The sequence below is a fragment of the Pseudocercospora fijiensis genome, assembly GCF_000340215.1.
Source record: "Pseudocercospora fijiensis CIRAD86 unplaced genomic scaffold MYCFIscaffold_8, whole genome shotgun sequence".
NCBI classification, from domain to species: Eukaryota; Fungi; Ascomycota; class Dothideomycetes; order Mycosphaerellales; family Mycosphaerellaceae; genus Pseudocercospora; species Pseudocercospora fijiensis.
The window spans coordinates 709106-725043 of record NW_006921539.1 but is presented as its reverse complement, the minus strand read 5'-3'; the positions used below and the strand labels follow the sequence as shown (position 1 = coordinate 725043).

The 15938-nt window shown below is 53.0% G+C and overlaps 5 protein-coding genes across 5 annotated transcripts; 3 read left to right on the top strand and 2 right to left on the bottom strand.

The window, feature by feature from the left end:
- Window positions 1-814: 814 nt before the first annotated feature.
- Window positions 815-1192, bottom strand: MYCFIDRAFT_79734 (uncharacterized protein; the record flags this gene model as incomplete). The annotated part of the gene is made up of 1 exon (XM_007931749.1): window positions 815-1192. The coding sequence occupies one exon, from the start codon at window positions 1190-1192 to the stop codon at window positions 815-817; it is 378 nt and encodes a 125-aa protein (XP_007929940.1).
- A 1016-nt stretch (window positions 1193-2208) lies between these two features.
- MYCFIDRAFT_177793 (uncharacterized protein) lies at window positions 2209-4399 on the top strand (the record flags this gene model as incomplete). The annotated part of the gene is made up of 21 exons (XM_007931748.1): window positions 2209-2272; window positions 2307-2343; window positions 2370-2406; window positions 2447-2575; window positions 2612-2620; window positions 2673-2732; window positions 2759-2891; window positions 2943-2986; window positions 3022-3040; window positions 3082-3116; window positions 3147-3166; window positions 3193-3293; window positions 3321-3417; window positions 3445-3571; window positions 3597-3665; window positions 3700-3777; window positions 3815-3916; window positions 3946-4025; window positions 4073-4283; window positions 4307-4347; window positions 4387-4399. The coding sequence occupies 21 exons, from the start codon at window positions 2209-2211 to the stop codon at window positions 4397-4399; spliced, it is 1506 nt and encodes a 501-aa protein (XP_007929939.1).
- Window positions 4400-5064: 665 nt separating this feature from the next.
- Window positions 5065-6341, top strand: MYCFIDRAFT_57797 (uncharacterized protein). The gene is made up of 6 exons (XM_007931563.1): window positions 5065-5163; window positions 5215-5454; window positions 5513-5731; window positions 5796-5854; window positions 5915-5943; window positions 6003-6341. The coding sequence occupies exons 1-6, from the start codon at window positions 5118-5120 to the stop codon at window positions 6199-6201; spliced, it is 792 nt and encodes a 263-aa protein (XP_007929754.1). The 5' UTR covers window positions 5065-5117; the 3' UTR covers window positions 6202-6341.
- A 304-nt stretch (window positions 6342-6645) lies between these two features.
- On the bottom strand, window positions 6646-10480 carry MYCFIDRAFT_212144 (uncharacterized protein). Its single transcript, XM_007931747.1, has 5 exons — window positions 10333-10480; window positions 10156-10199; window positions 9991-10097; window positions 9721-9928; window positions 6646-9504 (listed from the first exon to the last, which is right to left on the bottom strand). The coding sequence occupies exons 1-5, from the start codon at window positions 10413-10415 to the stop codon at window positions 6908-6910; spliced, it is 3039 nt and encodes a 1012-aa protein (XP_007929938.1). The 5' UTR covers window positions 10416-10480; the 3' UTR covers window positions 6646-6907.
- A 1524-nt stretch (window positions 10481-12004) lies between these two features.
- Window positions 12005-15302, top strand: MYCFIDRAFT_177791 (uncharacterized protein; the record flags this gene model as incomplete). The annotated part of the gene is made up of 12 exons (XM_007931746.1): window positions 12005-12039; window positions 12072-12091; window positions 12140-12193; window positions 12229-12238; window positions 12276-12520; window positions 12565-12636; window positions 12679-12810; window positions 12836-12919; window positions 12951-13163; window positions 13207-13264; window positions 13287-13318; window positions 13342-15302. The coding sequence occupies 12 exons, from the start codon at window positions 12005-12007 to the stop codon at window positions 15300-15302; spliced, it is 2916 nt and encodes a 971-aa protein (XP_007929937.1).
- Between the last annotated feature and the right edge of the window lie 636 nt (window positions 15303-15938).

The window sequence follows — 15938 nt, the reverse complement described above, 5'->3', positions numbered from 1 at the left end:
GAAGCTGTGAGCACCGTGCAGTAGCTCCGCTCAGACATGCATGCTTGAACTGCGCCAAAACACACCTTACCGCCTTCCGTCCACCATCACCCTCACCCTCACCCTCACCCTCACCCTCTGTACGCACGGCTGGAGCTTGTCGCAAAGCCATATCAGACTCAGCCAGAAACACCGTCATGCTTATCACGCTCGCCATGCTCTCCGCTCCAAATCGAACCAGGTCATCGCTCCGGCTTTGCGGTTAACATCTCTACCAGCACCAATTTCATCCAGCACAACTCCCGCCGTGCGCCAAGTCCTTCCAGCGCTTCGATGTGCGCAGCCGTGAATTCAGACAATACATTCGGCCACAGATACTGAGCCGCTGACGCCAGGAAGCAAAATGAATAAAGCTTTGAGTTTCGTTGGAATGAAGCACTGCGGAACATGAAAAACTTGGTTTGCGCGAGCTGATACCGGCCAGCGCTCTATCCTGACTTCGAAAGTGTAACTCGGTATGGCGAACATGCAACGGTAAGCGCAGAACGTCTCATCATGATTTTCTCCATATTCTTGGATCTTTTCCGTCATCATGATATCTCTTCGTGAGCAGCAAATGCTTCGTGGACTTGAGATGAGGGAATTTTTGAAAACGTCCAGCCGGTTGCTTTCCAGTTCTTATAATACAAGACCATCAGTATGTATCGTGCTCCGCTCGAAACGCTCGTTCTCCATCCTTTCCATGCAATCGTAGAAGCCTCAGCTGTGCCGTAATTGCGTCGCGATGATATCGCCAATGCTTCGAAGATATACCCATCATCACAAGTACCCGCTCTCAGTCCAGCATCAGCTCATCATTCCTCTTCTGCTGCGGACGAGGTCCTAAAGGCTTCTGCTCCTCATTCCCAACCCCATCATCCATCTCCCCCTCCGGACTAGGAGAAGGCACATAAGTCGTAGCCACAGGTCCATAAGCCCTCCCATAAGCCTCATACGCACTCGTCCTCACACTAGGAGCCGGCCCACTATATCTGCTAGAATCGCGCGGAGGATTTCCCTCCGGAGGAAGTTCCTGAGGTTCAGGCGTCTCATCGACATCAGACAAAGTGCCAGGGTTCACGACAAAAAGACCACCACCTCCGCGAGGCGCGCCTTCGCCGGGATTGGGACTGTATTGTGGCGGGAGACTCGAGCGGTTGGAGAAGCGGGACATACTTGATATGTGGCTTACGGTTGGGGAAGGTTGTTGGGTTGGGAGGAAGTGGTTATTGCCGATGAGTTCGCTGGGGGGACGTTTGGAGTCGTGCGCGCTGCTTACGGCTACTGGTGTGCCGTCGGCTTCCTGTGCGTCTTTTCCGTGTGAGTACATGTCGACTATGTCGGGTTTGAGGCGGTCTGAGGTTGGGGGGTCTTGAGAGGATTTGCGTTTATGTTGCCAGAGGAGGAGGAAGCCTAGAGCTGCTGCTAGGGCGAGGAGGGGGATGCCGACTCCGAGACCTATAGCGAGGTTTTTGGAGCTGTTGTTTGAGGGCGCTGGGGAGTCTGTTGAGGAGGGAGTGGTGGTTGCGGAGGCTGATATAGGAAGGAGTGCGTCAGTGGACTCGGAGGTGGTTGGTTCAGTTGTGGTGGAGCTTGAGTCGGTGCTGCTGCTATCGCTGGTTGTTGTAGCTGTTGCACTGGAGGACGAAGAAGTTGACGAGGTGCTTAAGGTCTTCGACGCGACCGAAGTTGGGGATGGTATGCTGGTAATCTTGGTGAGAGTTGTCCAACCCGGTACATCGATCACTTCCAAATCATCCATAGTGCAACAATCCATATGTACCCTATCACCATTGCAGCACCAGCTACCATCGTCGCATCGCTTGAGCGCCTCATTTCCGGCGGCTGTGTTATCTGTCTCTTGTCAGTAGATGATGGTGTACAGAAATGGTCGCACTCACTAGCAGTACAATACTGCGGGCAATCGCTGCTCTCCCAAGTCTGATCTGTGCATGTATTTCTGTTGAAATACTTGTTGGTCGGATCGTAACACAGTCCGTTGCTTAAGCACTCCCAGTTATTTGGACAGCATGCGCTGTCACCTGAAGAGCATGCTGCGTCGGTGGTTGAGACGTCGCCGTTCGGATAGTAGCAATTCTGAGCTAGAGTCGGCTCGAGGATGAATTGAAGCCCTAGCAAGATGCCCGCCGCGGCTCGGATTGTATTCATCATTGTTCTTCTTGGATGAGCATGGCAGGTCGGTGGTCTGATGAGGTGATGGACTGTCGTGATGTGATGACTCTAAGAAGTGAGTGTGTGGCGAAGCTTGAAAGCATGTTGTTTGCTAGTCGGCTCAAACAAGCACGCTCTAGGCAAAGTGGACAAGTGCAGTCGAGTAAAACAGTTGACAGAACGTTTCTTGGCACCTACTTATTCTCAAATTTCCACGTTACACAGCGCATCATTGCCGAAACACATCAAGATCTAGGGGCTCTTAAGCAGGATTAGTGACATTTTTCAAGCCCTGCCGCCGTTCTCACATGCGCTCGGTGGTGGAAGGACCCTGAAGAGAAGCTATTGCTCGTGTGTACGATCTAGGTGTCCCGGCTGGCTGCATGTGGCTAATGTCTAGGTGCTACATTCTGGATGCAAGTTCCCGCATGTGCAGAACTTCCATCGACACCGCTTCTAGAGCCACCGAGGCATTATTCTAGGAGGCGAAAATCCTGAAGGCCCAGGGCAGTAGCAAGCATCAAAGTAGAGTCTCATCTCAAGTGCTGAGTGCTTGGTGACACATGAGGTCACACATGTCTCCATCTGGACCGCACGGATGGCAGAGGAAGCTTTCGAAGGCATCGTAACATCTCTTTACTGGCCAAATCGATGCTGGAACCTCGCGGTAAACAGCCTCTCAGTAGCCACGAGCGACCGACGTCGCGCTGGAAGAGAATAAATCTACGACTCTCCATCAGCAGCGATTCCAGCTCTCAACAGACAAATTAACTCAACAACTTACACACGGGACGAGGTCCAGAAATGGGAAGAGACAATGTTTGAGCAGAGGAGCAGCGTGAATCTCGAAGTGAGGTCTGCGTTTCCGGCCTCAGCCTCCTGATGACTAAGTAAAAATAGACTTTGATGTGCCTCCCTTAGCTGCGGTGACGACTTCCTTCTGATGGCCTTGCAAGTCTCGAATATCATATGACATGTGGACTTGAAATGTAACATCTCTAGCGGCTTTACTGCCCACGTCCTTGTCAACGGTCGCAGACTACGCGCCAACTCTGGCCCTTCACGAGAGCCAGCAAGCCGCAAGACGCGTCATGGTAGACACAGTCGAAGGCTTACATTTGGGCAATGAGCGCCACAGAACCTTCGAGGAGAACGATTCCTATCATTATTAGGACGGGCTGTCTCTTCCAAGGCATTCCAACCACGACTTGAACCTGCAGCGGCGCCGTCCCAACGTTCAACTTGAGCTCCAAGCGATGCAAGACACCTGCTGATCGTTTGCTCCACGTTCTGGCTAAGAAACGAAATCCTGACTATCGTATGTCCGCAGACCGAAGACGCCCTCTGGCCGGCAAGCATCACAGACGATCATGTGAGACAGGTGAGAGACATCACGAGAACACCAGGATGGCCTGAAGCAGAGAAGTTCAATCCAAGATCCACAGCCAATCAGCCAGAACCTCACTACTTCACAGGTGTTGACAATATGAACTTCTGCTTTTATGCTAGTCCCTGCATACCACCTTAACCTCAGTTGGTATATCAGCGAAAGATCCCGTAATTTTCGGGCTTGGACAGGCTATCATAGTATCATGAGGATACACACAACTTGCATGCCCCGGAGGCCGAAGCAGAACCTTATGCCTCACCCACCCTGCCGGGCCGTGAGGTGTGTCCACCTCTTGCGACGCATGTGACGCCACGAAAGACTGCAAAGCTTGCATTGGTGCTTGAGAAGAATTGGCTCTGAAACAGTTGGTCAGGCTCGCGAATGCAACAACAAAAGTCAGTCGGATCCCGCCCTGGCATAACAAGAGCCTCAGGCGCGATTGGGAGTGTGAGCTGCAATTTCGTTACGGTCGGACGTACGATGACATTCAAGAGATGGCATTCTTTGTGATTGTGTAACGAGCACAGCCGGCAGAACCCACGCATCACTCTTCGACGGAAGGCGATCTTTTCCCTGTCCCTCTCCAGACGCAGCAGCAGCTGAATCTGATGCGAACAAGAACATAGTTCAAGCTTGGATACTGCAAATTGAGAAAGATGCGAGCGGAGATGGCGCATTGTCAGCCTCGTCTATGGACGGCAGAGTTTCACCACCACATATTGCCAGATCGATCATTGCTTGGTCGAACCTAGCCCGTTTCCAATATGGTGAGCTTAGGATTTGATGGGAGCAAACCGGATTTTGAGGCACGAGATCTAGTCAGATGGCCAAGCCTACCGCGCCTAAATATCCTGCGAGATCTGTTAGAGTGTGTACGAGTACCAGGATGGTCCACACCTCTTCAAGCTTCGTCGATCGCTCAGGCCTGGCTGCAAGTCAGTGGCAACACCACGTGCTGCTCTCAACGCATCCTCATAAGTCGATAACCATACGAGGAAGCCTTCCAGTCGCTCCAAGGTCAGCAATATGGCTGCGCATGCATCAATGTGACTTTTCGGTCCGTCTTCACAGTTGCAGCATCAACTCCGTATGCGGTCTGAGCTTCCACGGATGGTCTTCTAGCCTCGCACGCACCAATCTATAGCCTATGGAGCACGCAATGGCTTCTCGCTTTCAAGAACCATAAGGCCGCCATCTTGAAGATAGACATCCAGCTTCTTTGAGATTTCAAAGAAATGATCCCGCATCTGCTGAAAAGCCTCTTGGCATGACATGACCTGTCGATGGCTCATTAGTCAAGTAATCCACTCTCGCCAGTATCCTCGGAGACATACAGAAGTTGCGGCAATGCCTCTAGATCAACAAAATGCCACATTGTCCAAGCAACCGCCAGTCCATTTTATCCAGTTGCCCGCCGGCCAACTACAACTTTAAACTTCGCAGGCCTATCTAACGACCTCTCCGCTCTTACTCCACTTCAGTCAATCATTCCATACAGCTGTAAACATCCTCGGACAGTACACCACCAGAATACAAGATGACTTTATTTCCAGGTGTAGCATTGGTCACTGGCGCCGCATCCGGTAGGACTTCGACCTCCATCAATCTTTCCAAAACCGGCTGACATTCTCCAGGAATCGGCCAAGCCACTGCTATATCTTTTGCTCGAGAAGGATGTCGGAAAATCGCCATTGCCGATCGCAATGCTGCAGGTCTGGCTGAGACCTCCAAATTGATCGAAGAAGCCGGATCTGGCGAGATCGTGCACATCGTCAGCCAGACCGTGGACATTTCACAAGAAGCCCAGGTCGAAGACTTCATCCACAGAGTTGTACGGGATCTAGGAAGAATCGACTATGCTGCTAACTGTGCCGGTAAGCATGCATTCATACCCATGGGAAGTGACTTCAACATGCTGATTCCAGCAAAAAGGCATCTTAAGCAACAATCAACCCTCCACAGGAACCTCAGCCGCAGATTTCGATAAAATCAACAGCGTCAATTATCGCGGCTGCTGGCTCTCGTCGCGAGCAGAAATCAAGCAAATGCTGGGACAGGAGCCACTTCCATCTCATGACGGACGGCGTGGGAATCGAGGAAGTATCGTAAACATCGCAAGTCAACTTGGAATTGTCGGAAGACCAGCAGCTCGTAAGAATTAAACCAAGCTCATAATCCTTCTTTGATCCCGCTACTGACCCAAAACCCAACCCAGCCGCCTACTGCGCCAGCAAAGCAGCCGTAATCTCCATGACCCAATGCGACGCAATTGACGTAAGCCTCCCTAATCCCTACCCACCCACTTCTTCCCACCACTAACAACTCCATGCCTAGTACTCCAAAGACAACATCCGAATCAACTGGTAAGTCCCACCCTCACAACCACACCCACCCTCATCTCAGCCTAATCTTTCTCCTATAGTGTCTGTCCAGGCGTAATCGACACCCCCATGACACGACCACAAATGGACGTTCTCGGCCCAGCAATCAGCATCGCACCCATGAACCGTGCAGGCACAGCACAAGAAATCTCAGACGCGGTTTTGTTCTTGTGTAGTTCGAAAGCCACGTTTGTGCAAGGGAGTGCTATGGTTGTCGATGGGGGGTATACGATTAATTAATTAGAATAGTGAATGTATTGGGGAAAGAGAGAGAGAGAGAGGGAGAAATCTTTGTTGCGATTGCGAATATTATTTTCATCACTCGTCTCGTCTCGTGAGTGACCACATACATATTTTACAAAAAGTGGAATTTTTGATCTATTCAGCCGAGCAAAAAAAAATTTTGTAAGATCTTAACAATGTCGGGATACTCCGGGCGTGCGTGAGCCCGGGAGGTGGAGGGATAATTAATCCTGGGAAAGTGGAAGCAAGAAGTGGCCCAAGTGGGGCGTGATGTGATTTGCGACAAGGTATAAGCCATCGGTGGCATTGATCATGACGGAAGGGCTTGGTGATGGCGCCAGTAATGCTTGTTAGGCGGTGTTGATCGAGCGGAGCGTCATTTGGAGTCCCTGCTGCTGAAATTCTGGGTGAACGGTGAACACTCACTTGGAGATGAGGACTGGAGACGTTGTACATCAATTCGGCCGTGTATACTGGTCGTGAGGTACTCTCGACGAGCAGGAAAAAGGCGACAGCTAATTACAAAAATCGTATGGGCACACTGCTCGTTATACTCTACCATAGATTAGGTATGTACAGTGCGCTCTCCAATAGATGGCAAAGAGAAGCACGTTAAGAGACGTCTGTCGGTAGTAACACACTCATCTGTTTCCCAATACCTAGTATGAATCATCGCAAAAACACTGTGGTATCATGACGGACTCTAATCTTCATCCTCCTCCTCTGTAGACTTGCCAACCAGGGTCCACTTGCCATCACCGGCCTCATCCCGCTCGTGCTTGAGGGCGAGCTTGCTAAGGTGACCGATGATGTTCTCCATCTGGGTGTCGTGGAGGCTGCGGTTCTTACGACCGAGATCGGCAAGGGATGGGATCTTGTTAAGCAGGTAATATGTGATGGCGATGAAGATGAGTACGCCAATCGAGTACATCCAGATGACGACGACGGTGACGACATCGGTATGGCCATTTCTGGTCTCCTGGAAGGAAGACATTGGGCTTGGGAGAGGCTCCTGGTAGATGTTGGGGTTCAACCATCCGAAGATACAGAAGAGAGTGGCCACGACATCGACACCGAGGATGGCGCCAACCAACTGCCACGATGGAAGAGTGCTGGCACCACGAGTGACAAAGATCAGCCAGTTCTCAGTGAGTGCAACTTCGAGGAAAAGGATTTCCTGAATGTTACCCCAGTTCTGCACAATACCGCCGGATGGCAGGTAGAGGGCACCACGAATGATCCAGGTGCCAATGGCAAGCTCGATACCGAGGATGACGGAGATGATCCAGATCTTTGGGAGTTGCCATTCGACGGGGCGCTGCTCGGAGTGAGCGTTGTCGTAGGCGACGGCGACAGTGGCCAGATCTGCGAAAAGGGCGATGAAGACGATGAGCTCGGAGGAGATGGTCTCGTTGATGATGATCATGGAAGTGACCAAGTAGATCTCCAGATGCAAGCAGAGGGCGATACGGTACTGAATGTATGCCTTCATACGCTGGAAAATCTGTCGTGCGGTCTTGATGGCGAAAACAATGGTGGAGAGACCGGGGGCCAGGAAGACGATATCAGCAGCGGCTTGGGCGGCTTCGGTGGCGCCCTCGACAGCGATACCACAGTCAGACTTCTTGAGCGATGGAGCATCGTTGACACCGTCACCAGTCATGGCAGTCAAGTGACCGCGCTGTTGCAGCATCTCGACGACCTGGTACTTGTGTTCTGGGAAGACCTCGGCGAAACCATCGGCACGCTCAACGAGATCGTGCTGGGTAGTGCCGGACAGACCACCGTGGATGAGCTTCTGGGAGTTATAGACCTTAGTACCAAGGGCAAGCATCTTGCAAGTCTCCTTGGCAATGGCAATAGCATCACCCGTAAGCATCTTAACCGGAACGCCGAGCTGCTGGGCCTCAACGATGGTCTGAGCGGTATCCTCACGTGGCGGGTCGAACATAGAAAGCATACCGAGGAGGACCCATGGCTCGTTGTTCTTCTGATAGGCAACACCGAGGGATCGGAAACCACGGCGGGCGAACTCAGCTGCCTTCTCCTTGAAGAGATCAGCTGTTTCCTTGGTGCAATCAGTCAGATTGAGGATAGCCTTTGGTGCACCCTTGGCGCAGGTGAAGCGGTCGCCGCGGAGCGTGCAGACGGTAGTGATGCGCTTGGAGACAGGGTCGAATGGAATGAATTTCTCGGTCTTCCAGTCGTCCTTGAGGATATCACGGGCCTTGGGATAGCGCTTGAGGGTGAGGATAGTGACCTTGTCGATGGGGTCAAGAGACTTGATGTTGTGCGACGAGGCAAGAGCAGCGCAAGCCATCATCCAGTTGACATCCTCGCCCTCAGCGACGTATGGCTCGCGAATGGAGAGCTGGTTGGCAGTGAGGGTACCGGTCTTGTCAGAGCAGAGAACATCAACACCGGCAAGCGACTCGATGGCAGTGAGCTTCTGGACAATGGCCTGTTGCTTGGCGAGGTAGGCGGCACCGACAGCCAGAGTAGTAGTGGTGACGACAGGCAGACCGACCGGCACACCAATAATGAACAAGATCAGGACGTACTTGAGGAGGGTGTTGTCAGAGTCCTCTGGGGTAGCGAGCTTGATGTGGCGGAAGAAACCACCAATCCAGGCAGCGAGAATCCAGAACATGACCAGGACAAGCAGAGCCGTACCGATGGAGTTCATGATGGCCTTGAAGTGACCCTGGTCCTTAGCACCCTGCACCAGCGAGGCAGTGCGTCCGACGAAAGAGAAGCGGGCAGAAGCAGTAGCAACGGCGTAAGCCTTTCCGCGCTTGCAACCAGTGGTGTAGTAGACGACGTCGCCCATGAACTTGTCAACAGCGAGAGATTCACCAGTGATGGCGGACTGATCGGTAGCGACAATGGAGTGGCCTTGGTGCTGGATACCCTCACCCTCGTCACCCTCAGCATCTTCGGAACCAGCTGGGTCCTCCTCTGGGTCGAGTGCGTGTTGTTCGCGGAGTTCCTTATACTTCTCGAAGTCCTCTGGGTGGTCGTAGTCGCAGATGAGACGGGCATCGGCTGGGACGGTTTGACCTTCCTCAATGATGATAATATCACCTGGGACGATTTCGCGAGCCTTGATATCTTGTTCTTGTCCGTTACGAATGACAGTCGCCTTCATGGCAATGTCACCCTTGAGTTTTGACACAATGTCCGCGGCCTGCTTTTCCTGGTACCAACCGACGATGGCGTTCAGCATCAGAATAGCGATAATGACACCGAGATCGATCCAGTCACGAAGACCGGCAGCGAGGAGGACAGCGAGTTCCATGACTGCCAAGAATTAGCCATTGCTTACTGCGGCATTGATGTCGTGCATAGCCGTGCAGCGGCAGCTGTGTGCCAAGAGATTTGCCTCGGAAGCTTCAGTGCGGAGGGTGAAGCTCGAGGAAAGCAAAACAAAGTAGCCAACAGAATGCGCAATGCATTGCGGGGGCAATCTTGCTTCGCACCATGCGAAAATAGGTAGGAAGCTGTAGGAAGACATACCATAGAGAATGGGACCCTTGAAGAAACCGAGGAACTTGAGCAACATGTTCTCCTTCTCGGAGGTGAGCTCGTTCCAGCCGAAGCGCTTTCGTCGAGCCTCGACGTCGCTGTTGCTGATACCCTGCTTGATGTCGACGTCTAACCACTCGTCGGGGACGTGGCCATCGTCGGAGGTGCCAGCGGCCTCCTTCTTGCCGGACTTCCAGAACTGGCGTCACGAGTCAGTGTCGGATTAGAGATAGATGTATGCGGGCGACAGCGACAACGAACCTGCCAGGCCTTCTTGGGCTTCTCCTCCTTCTCAGCACCGCCATCTTCCTGAGCGAGCTTGGGATCTCTGTAAGTGGAAATGTACTTCTGAAGCGCGGTGTACTCGTCTAGAGGGTAGAAATCCATGTTAGACGCGTCCCAAAATGCCCACATGGTCGAGCTTACCGAGATCCTCAATGTTGCCAGGCGCCTGGGACCACTTGCGCGAGCTATTGCTGCAGTCAGCGACATGACGGACTCAAGACAGGGCGGGCGCGATGCGGGCGCAGGCGCGAGTGGTGCAGCTGCCGTTGCGCGCAGCAGAAAGAAATTCGACGACGAGCGCGATGGACGACAACATACCGATCCGGACCACCTTGACCACCGTTCTCCAGGTCCTTGTCGGAGAAGCTCACACGAGGAGCACCAGGTTCTTGGCTCGCCATCTTGTCGTAGCGATCACCAAGTCAATGGCCGTCGCTGGGTTGTTGATCAATGGACGATGAGGCGGCGAAGCTGTAGAAGAAAAGGAAGATTGGCCGATGCGGACACGCTGGGGAGATAAAAAGGCAAGCGAGCGACTGAGGACACGGCAGAGGCCCCGGTCGTTGCCGCGATGCCGAGCTTTCGCTCGAAGGCTGACCCTGCTCGCTGCAACGTGCAAGCTGGCCGCTGCAACTGGCAAGTCTGGTCGGACCGGTCGAAGATTATGCCAATAACGTAAAGTGAGCCACGCCGCAGACAATACCGACGAGCGTGCATCTGCGGTGACTAGCTCTGCGGTGACTAGCTCTGCGGCCTTTGCCAGCCCAGTCGCGTGTGAGGCATTTTGCTCCACCCTAGCTTGCGCGAACCTACCTACCCTAGCTCTGCGCCACTGCGCGCTCGCCAAAGCCCCGAGAATCGTCCACCGATCCAGACGTCACACACTACTACTGTGCTAACGTTAGTAGTCCCGCCGCGCCCTCGCAGCTCACTGCTCAACCCAATAATCACTTTGCGCGGGGTGCGACTGGTGCCGCTGGGCCCGCTGTCCGCAAATGACATGCGCAATCGGCTCACCCGACCACTGATCGAGGGCACGGTGGAAAGGTGATTGTTCTGCTGTGGAAGGCGTGCGGTCATCACATACCTGTTGGCTGTTGGCTGTTGGCTGTTGGCTGTTGTAGCTCATGCTCACAGCTCGACGTGGCTCTCAGGCTGACAGCCGAGTGGCACCTTGCCCGACAGCGTAGTGGCCGTACACGAGCTCGCATCATGACATCAATTATGCATTGCACCACCGCCCTTCCAGCCCTGTCGCAGCATAGAGCTTCTTCCTCCAGCGTGTGCTTACTAGGTCGCACGTAGCTGCAGCAGGCATTGGGGAGACATTGGGACAACCGCACTCGCCGACTGCGCTGTCGTATGCTATCGCCATCCATTCGAGCAATCAGGGCCGACCCGTCTGGTCTGTCGATATCAATTAAGCAGCAGACTTGGCCCAATTACGGGCACGGGTGAGTGTGCGCGCGGCAACCGTTGCTACTAGCATTACGCACCAAAGCACCTGTCGCGGGAAGCCAATCTTGCTGGTGGACCCACGTGCCAAGAGCCGAAATGAGCATGGGTCAAATTGCACAGGCGTCTGCAGGGCACCTTATCGAGCATCAACAAAACAAACAATAATTCGGTGCTGCCCTCGCATCGCTACTACTTTCGCTGTTGGACTTCCACGGTCTCCGACTCTCCGGCCAACGCTGAAGCATGATCAGGTATCTCACAGGTACCGTAGCCTTGTGCCATCTGCTTCCCGCCTTTGCATTGATTGCTGTCTCCATCGTGAACCAAGCCTTTGCGTAATAGACCGACCAGAACCAAAATCAGCCTCTAACTTGCTGTAGTTGAGACGGTTGAGCCTTGAGCGCTTCCCATCGTGGTAGCTGTAACCTGCGTGAGGCCGAAAGCTCTGTGCTGGGGTGGCATCCCGCAGAAGCCACACCACACAGTAGCTTTAGCCTTTAGACTTTAGAGATGCGCCGCGGGCCTTACTCGCATGCGCGAACGGCTCGACTTTCGGTGTGCCAGTGTGTGAAGGTCGTCCGCGTCTCGCCGACCTTCAGTACCCGCTGTGTCAACACTCGTGGAAGCCCTTGCAGAGATTTAAAAAGCGCACATGCGACTAGAATAGCAAGACCCGAAACTGCCGATAGAGTGAGGCATTTTGCTCTCCTACATTTCTATCGTGCCGCGCAGCCGTAAGGTGAGGCTGTTGCGAAGTTTTCGCAGCGTCTTGGAACGAGAAGCGATGCTCATTTGACATTGAGCACATGCAGCTCGAAGCACCCGGTCCCACGACCACCACATCCCGACCCCGACGTTGAGACAGCCCTCGCAGAATGGAATCATCAAAGAAACCTGTCTCCCCGCTGCCTGCCGCGAATGCTCCGTTTCACAGCACACTTGGCCTTTCTTGTCAAAGTTGCCAACGACACCTTAATCGAAATTCTGTTACACCCAAGCCTTGGACTCTGGCACTGGACGATCACGCGAAACTCCCAATTCTCTCGGCGTCACACATTATTGACCAGCTTGTGCATCTTTCACCGGATTGAGGACACTTGACCGTTTCAAAGGGTCGTGAATTTCAGGTGCGGGAGCGCGCGGGATTGAAGCGCCAGAGCATCAGTGGTTAGGAATGGCCTCGCCGCGCCTCGCTGCACTCGTCAGCATGCGAAAAGCAGACAATGCATGATCTGCACAACTGGCATATGACGAACGCTGGACCTGAATCTCAATTTGAAGGGAAAAAGGCTTATCATCTCAGGACTGGGGGAAGTTGTGGCTTGGAGTCTTGGACGTGTCAGCGGGCCGGAAGATCTGTAAGCACGATACTTTGGGAGTCGCAAGCCATGCCGGAGGATGCGCGTCGAAGCTGAAGTCTTGTCCTCCAGGACGCGTCTTGGGAAATGTCGCCTGATAAGACTCCTCTGTATGATGAGCGTCTTTGGTCAGCCCAACACTCGTACCTGTCACCATGACATGGGTCATGGGTGATGGAAAAGTTGTGCCTGGGCGGGAGAAGCCGGCTCGCGAATCACGACGAAGCTTTCGTCCCCGACACGAAAATGCGAAAACTACCGAGTGGCTCCATCGGACTTTGCCCACGTCCTCACAGCTTGCCGAAGTAAGCATTCGATTTCCGCTGTGCGAACGTCAAACGGCTTATGTCTAGACTCGCAAGGGGACGTGGATGAGCTGTAACGCTCAAATGTCGCCATCACGCTCCGACAGCAACACGGCCACACGCGCGAAAGTGATGTGATGCATAGACCCAGCTGGTGGGGAAAGAGCGTTCGAATTTTGGAAAGTAGAAGTCAAGTCATGAGGTAGGTGCAATGGTAAGTGGAGATTCGCCTTGTTCATTCTTTCGCGATACTGGTTGCTTGGCCAGTGAGCAGCATTCCACCATCAAACATCGATGTTCTGTGCGCCAAATGGCGAATCACAAGAACAGGACTCCAATAATTCCAATTCGCCTGAGCCACTTCCACCGCCCAGCACTGGCAACACAACCCAGAACGACACTTTCCACACATTGCAGCAACCCTCAACATTGTCAAGCATATCCGCACCCGCATGCACAGCATCGCACTCTAGGAGCTCGTTTCAAGGCGCTTGTAGCCAAAAATCCGCTCAACCGGACAGCTCGGCATACAATACAAGCATCTTCACACAACAGTGTTTGCAGCCGAGCCCACATGAAGCGAATGAAAGATAGCGACGACTACATCACTGTCAGAGGTGCGAATCCAAGAACGGGTCTCATATCTCCAAGCGTGGGCACCCGGACACCGTACACCCCCGATTCACCTGGGGAAGCTCTGAAGAGATATTCGGTAGAACAGCACTCTCCAACTCCAGCACGAACAGAGCGACCATCACTTTGCCGAGCAAATGAGGGCAGAAAGATCAGTTCTGGGAGTGTGCGGAATCGCAGCGGCCGAGAAACAACACCGCAGCAAGACCATGTGCCAGGTGCATTTCCGGGCAACCAATCGAGCCACCTCGTGGGAAAATGCCAGCCTGAAGTCGCATCTTCAGAATTACGGGATGATCAATTCGTGGTGAACATGCCATCTGCGCGTGAGCCACAGCCCTTCTCCTACCCTGGTTACACCGCAGAGCAGATTGATGCACTGGAACACTATCGGCGAAAAGCAAGACGCGTCTCCAGTGATGGCTACGACCGGAGATTGTTCCATGGACAAAGTTTGTGCAAAGTCTATACCGACTGCCACGAGTGTACGTGCGAAGACCAGCATGTGACAGATGCAAGGCCCCTGCCCGACCGCCAATTCATTCCATATAGCGATGATTGCTACCAAGACCGAACATACGAGGACGTGGAACCTCCAATACTCGTCGTCCGCAAAAGACCAAATCCAAGAACGACCAGGATGACCCATCACAACGCAGATGAAGCTATTCGGGTTTCTGATAACCACGATCATAACTCCAAGAAGAGCCCCCTTCTACCGCCGAGAATTCCCAAGACACCACCTGTCAATAATAGACGGGGTCATCATCAATACGCGTCAACATCCACCTGCGTTGAAGCGTCACCTCCCAAGCACTCGGCAACGTTTGAGAACCGGGAGACCTTGCAGAACTTTAAGTCTTCCATGGACTCGGCGCCAAGAAGCAACCCCGTTGCCAATCTCCATACCGGCTCTCTTCCCGGCGATCAATATTATTCTGATGATGATAATAATAATAAGAAGAACTGTGCTTTGCCCAGCCGTCAGCCTCCTGAGTCTTCTCTTCTGACCAGGTTGCCAAAAGTACGATTGGTGAAGCCTGAACATGCGGCTATCCCCAAATCGTCACGGAAGAGCTCTGGAGACAGGCAGTGTTCCTTTGGTTGTCGAAGAGATGGCAATAGCGGTGAATGTGGTGAGACGAGGAGGAGAAAAGTGTCCGATGCCACAGTCGTGAGGCAGAGTTCAGTGCTTTTCCACGGACCGACGCCAGGCCCGTCGTCAAAAGATCGTGATAAGGACATTGCAGAGATGATATTGGAATACGTGACTTCTGCTTTGAGGTACTTGGGTTCTTTGCAGGTTCCGAGGATAGATACTTTGGAGCTGCTGAAGGATCCGGATGTGTCGACGAGAGAGAAGGCTGAGGCTTTGAAGACGGTGTTATCTTTGGCTGGGCATGCTCTGGCTGTGTGTACGATGCTGGCTATGCTTTGGCAGTTGGGTGCTGCGGTCATACATTTGCTCGAGGTTGTCTTTTGGCCCTTGGCTGTTCCGGTGAGAATGCTGAGGTGGATTGTTGGGGTTGGGTAGATTGTCGACCTATCCTTGACCGACTCAAACGCCTGTATTTATTTCCTTACTTGTCGCATCTTCCGTCTAACACGGTAAGTCATGGCACAGCCTTACCTCTCTGACCTCCAAATACTACCTACATACACCACGCAGAATTTTGAGAACCTCAGGTCATCGATGTCCCTTGTCGCTATTGTTGGGGGGGGGGGGGGGCTTGATAACCGACGCCCGTTCAGAAGCAGTACAACCAATTGCAACAAGATGAAGCTCGACCAACCCACGACCAGAACGTCGTCCAACCCAACCCACCCGCTCCCGTCATTCGTCTTCTCCTCATTACACATCTTCATCTTCATCTTCATCCCTAGAACAATATCTCCAACCCAAAAAAAATCTCTCATCGCAAACTCCATGAACACACGCTCCCTCCTCCACTCACCCCAGAATCAGAATCAGAATCAGATTTTTTTTTCCATTTCCATTTCCATTCCCTTTCCCTTTTGCCCTGGCCGGAACCGCCAAAAGGAAAATTCCCTTTGCCAGAAATCAAGGTTGGGAGTTAAAGAACCCCCCCCCCCCCCCCCGTCTTCCTCTTTCGTGCTCGTAATCGCAAAACTGAGATACTGTACAGTCGCAGAGATTTTTGACCATTCG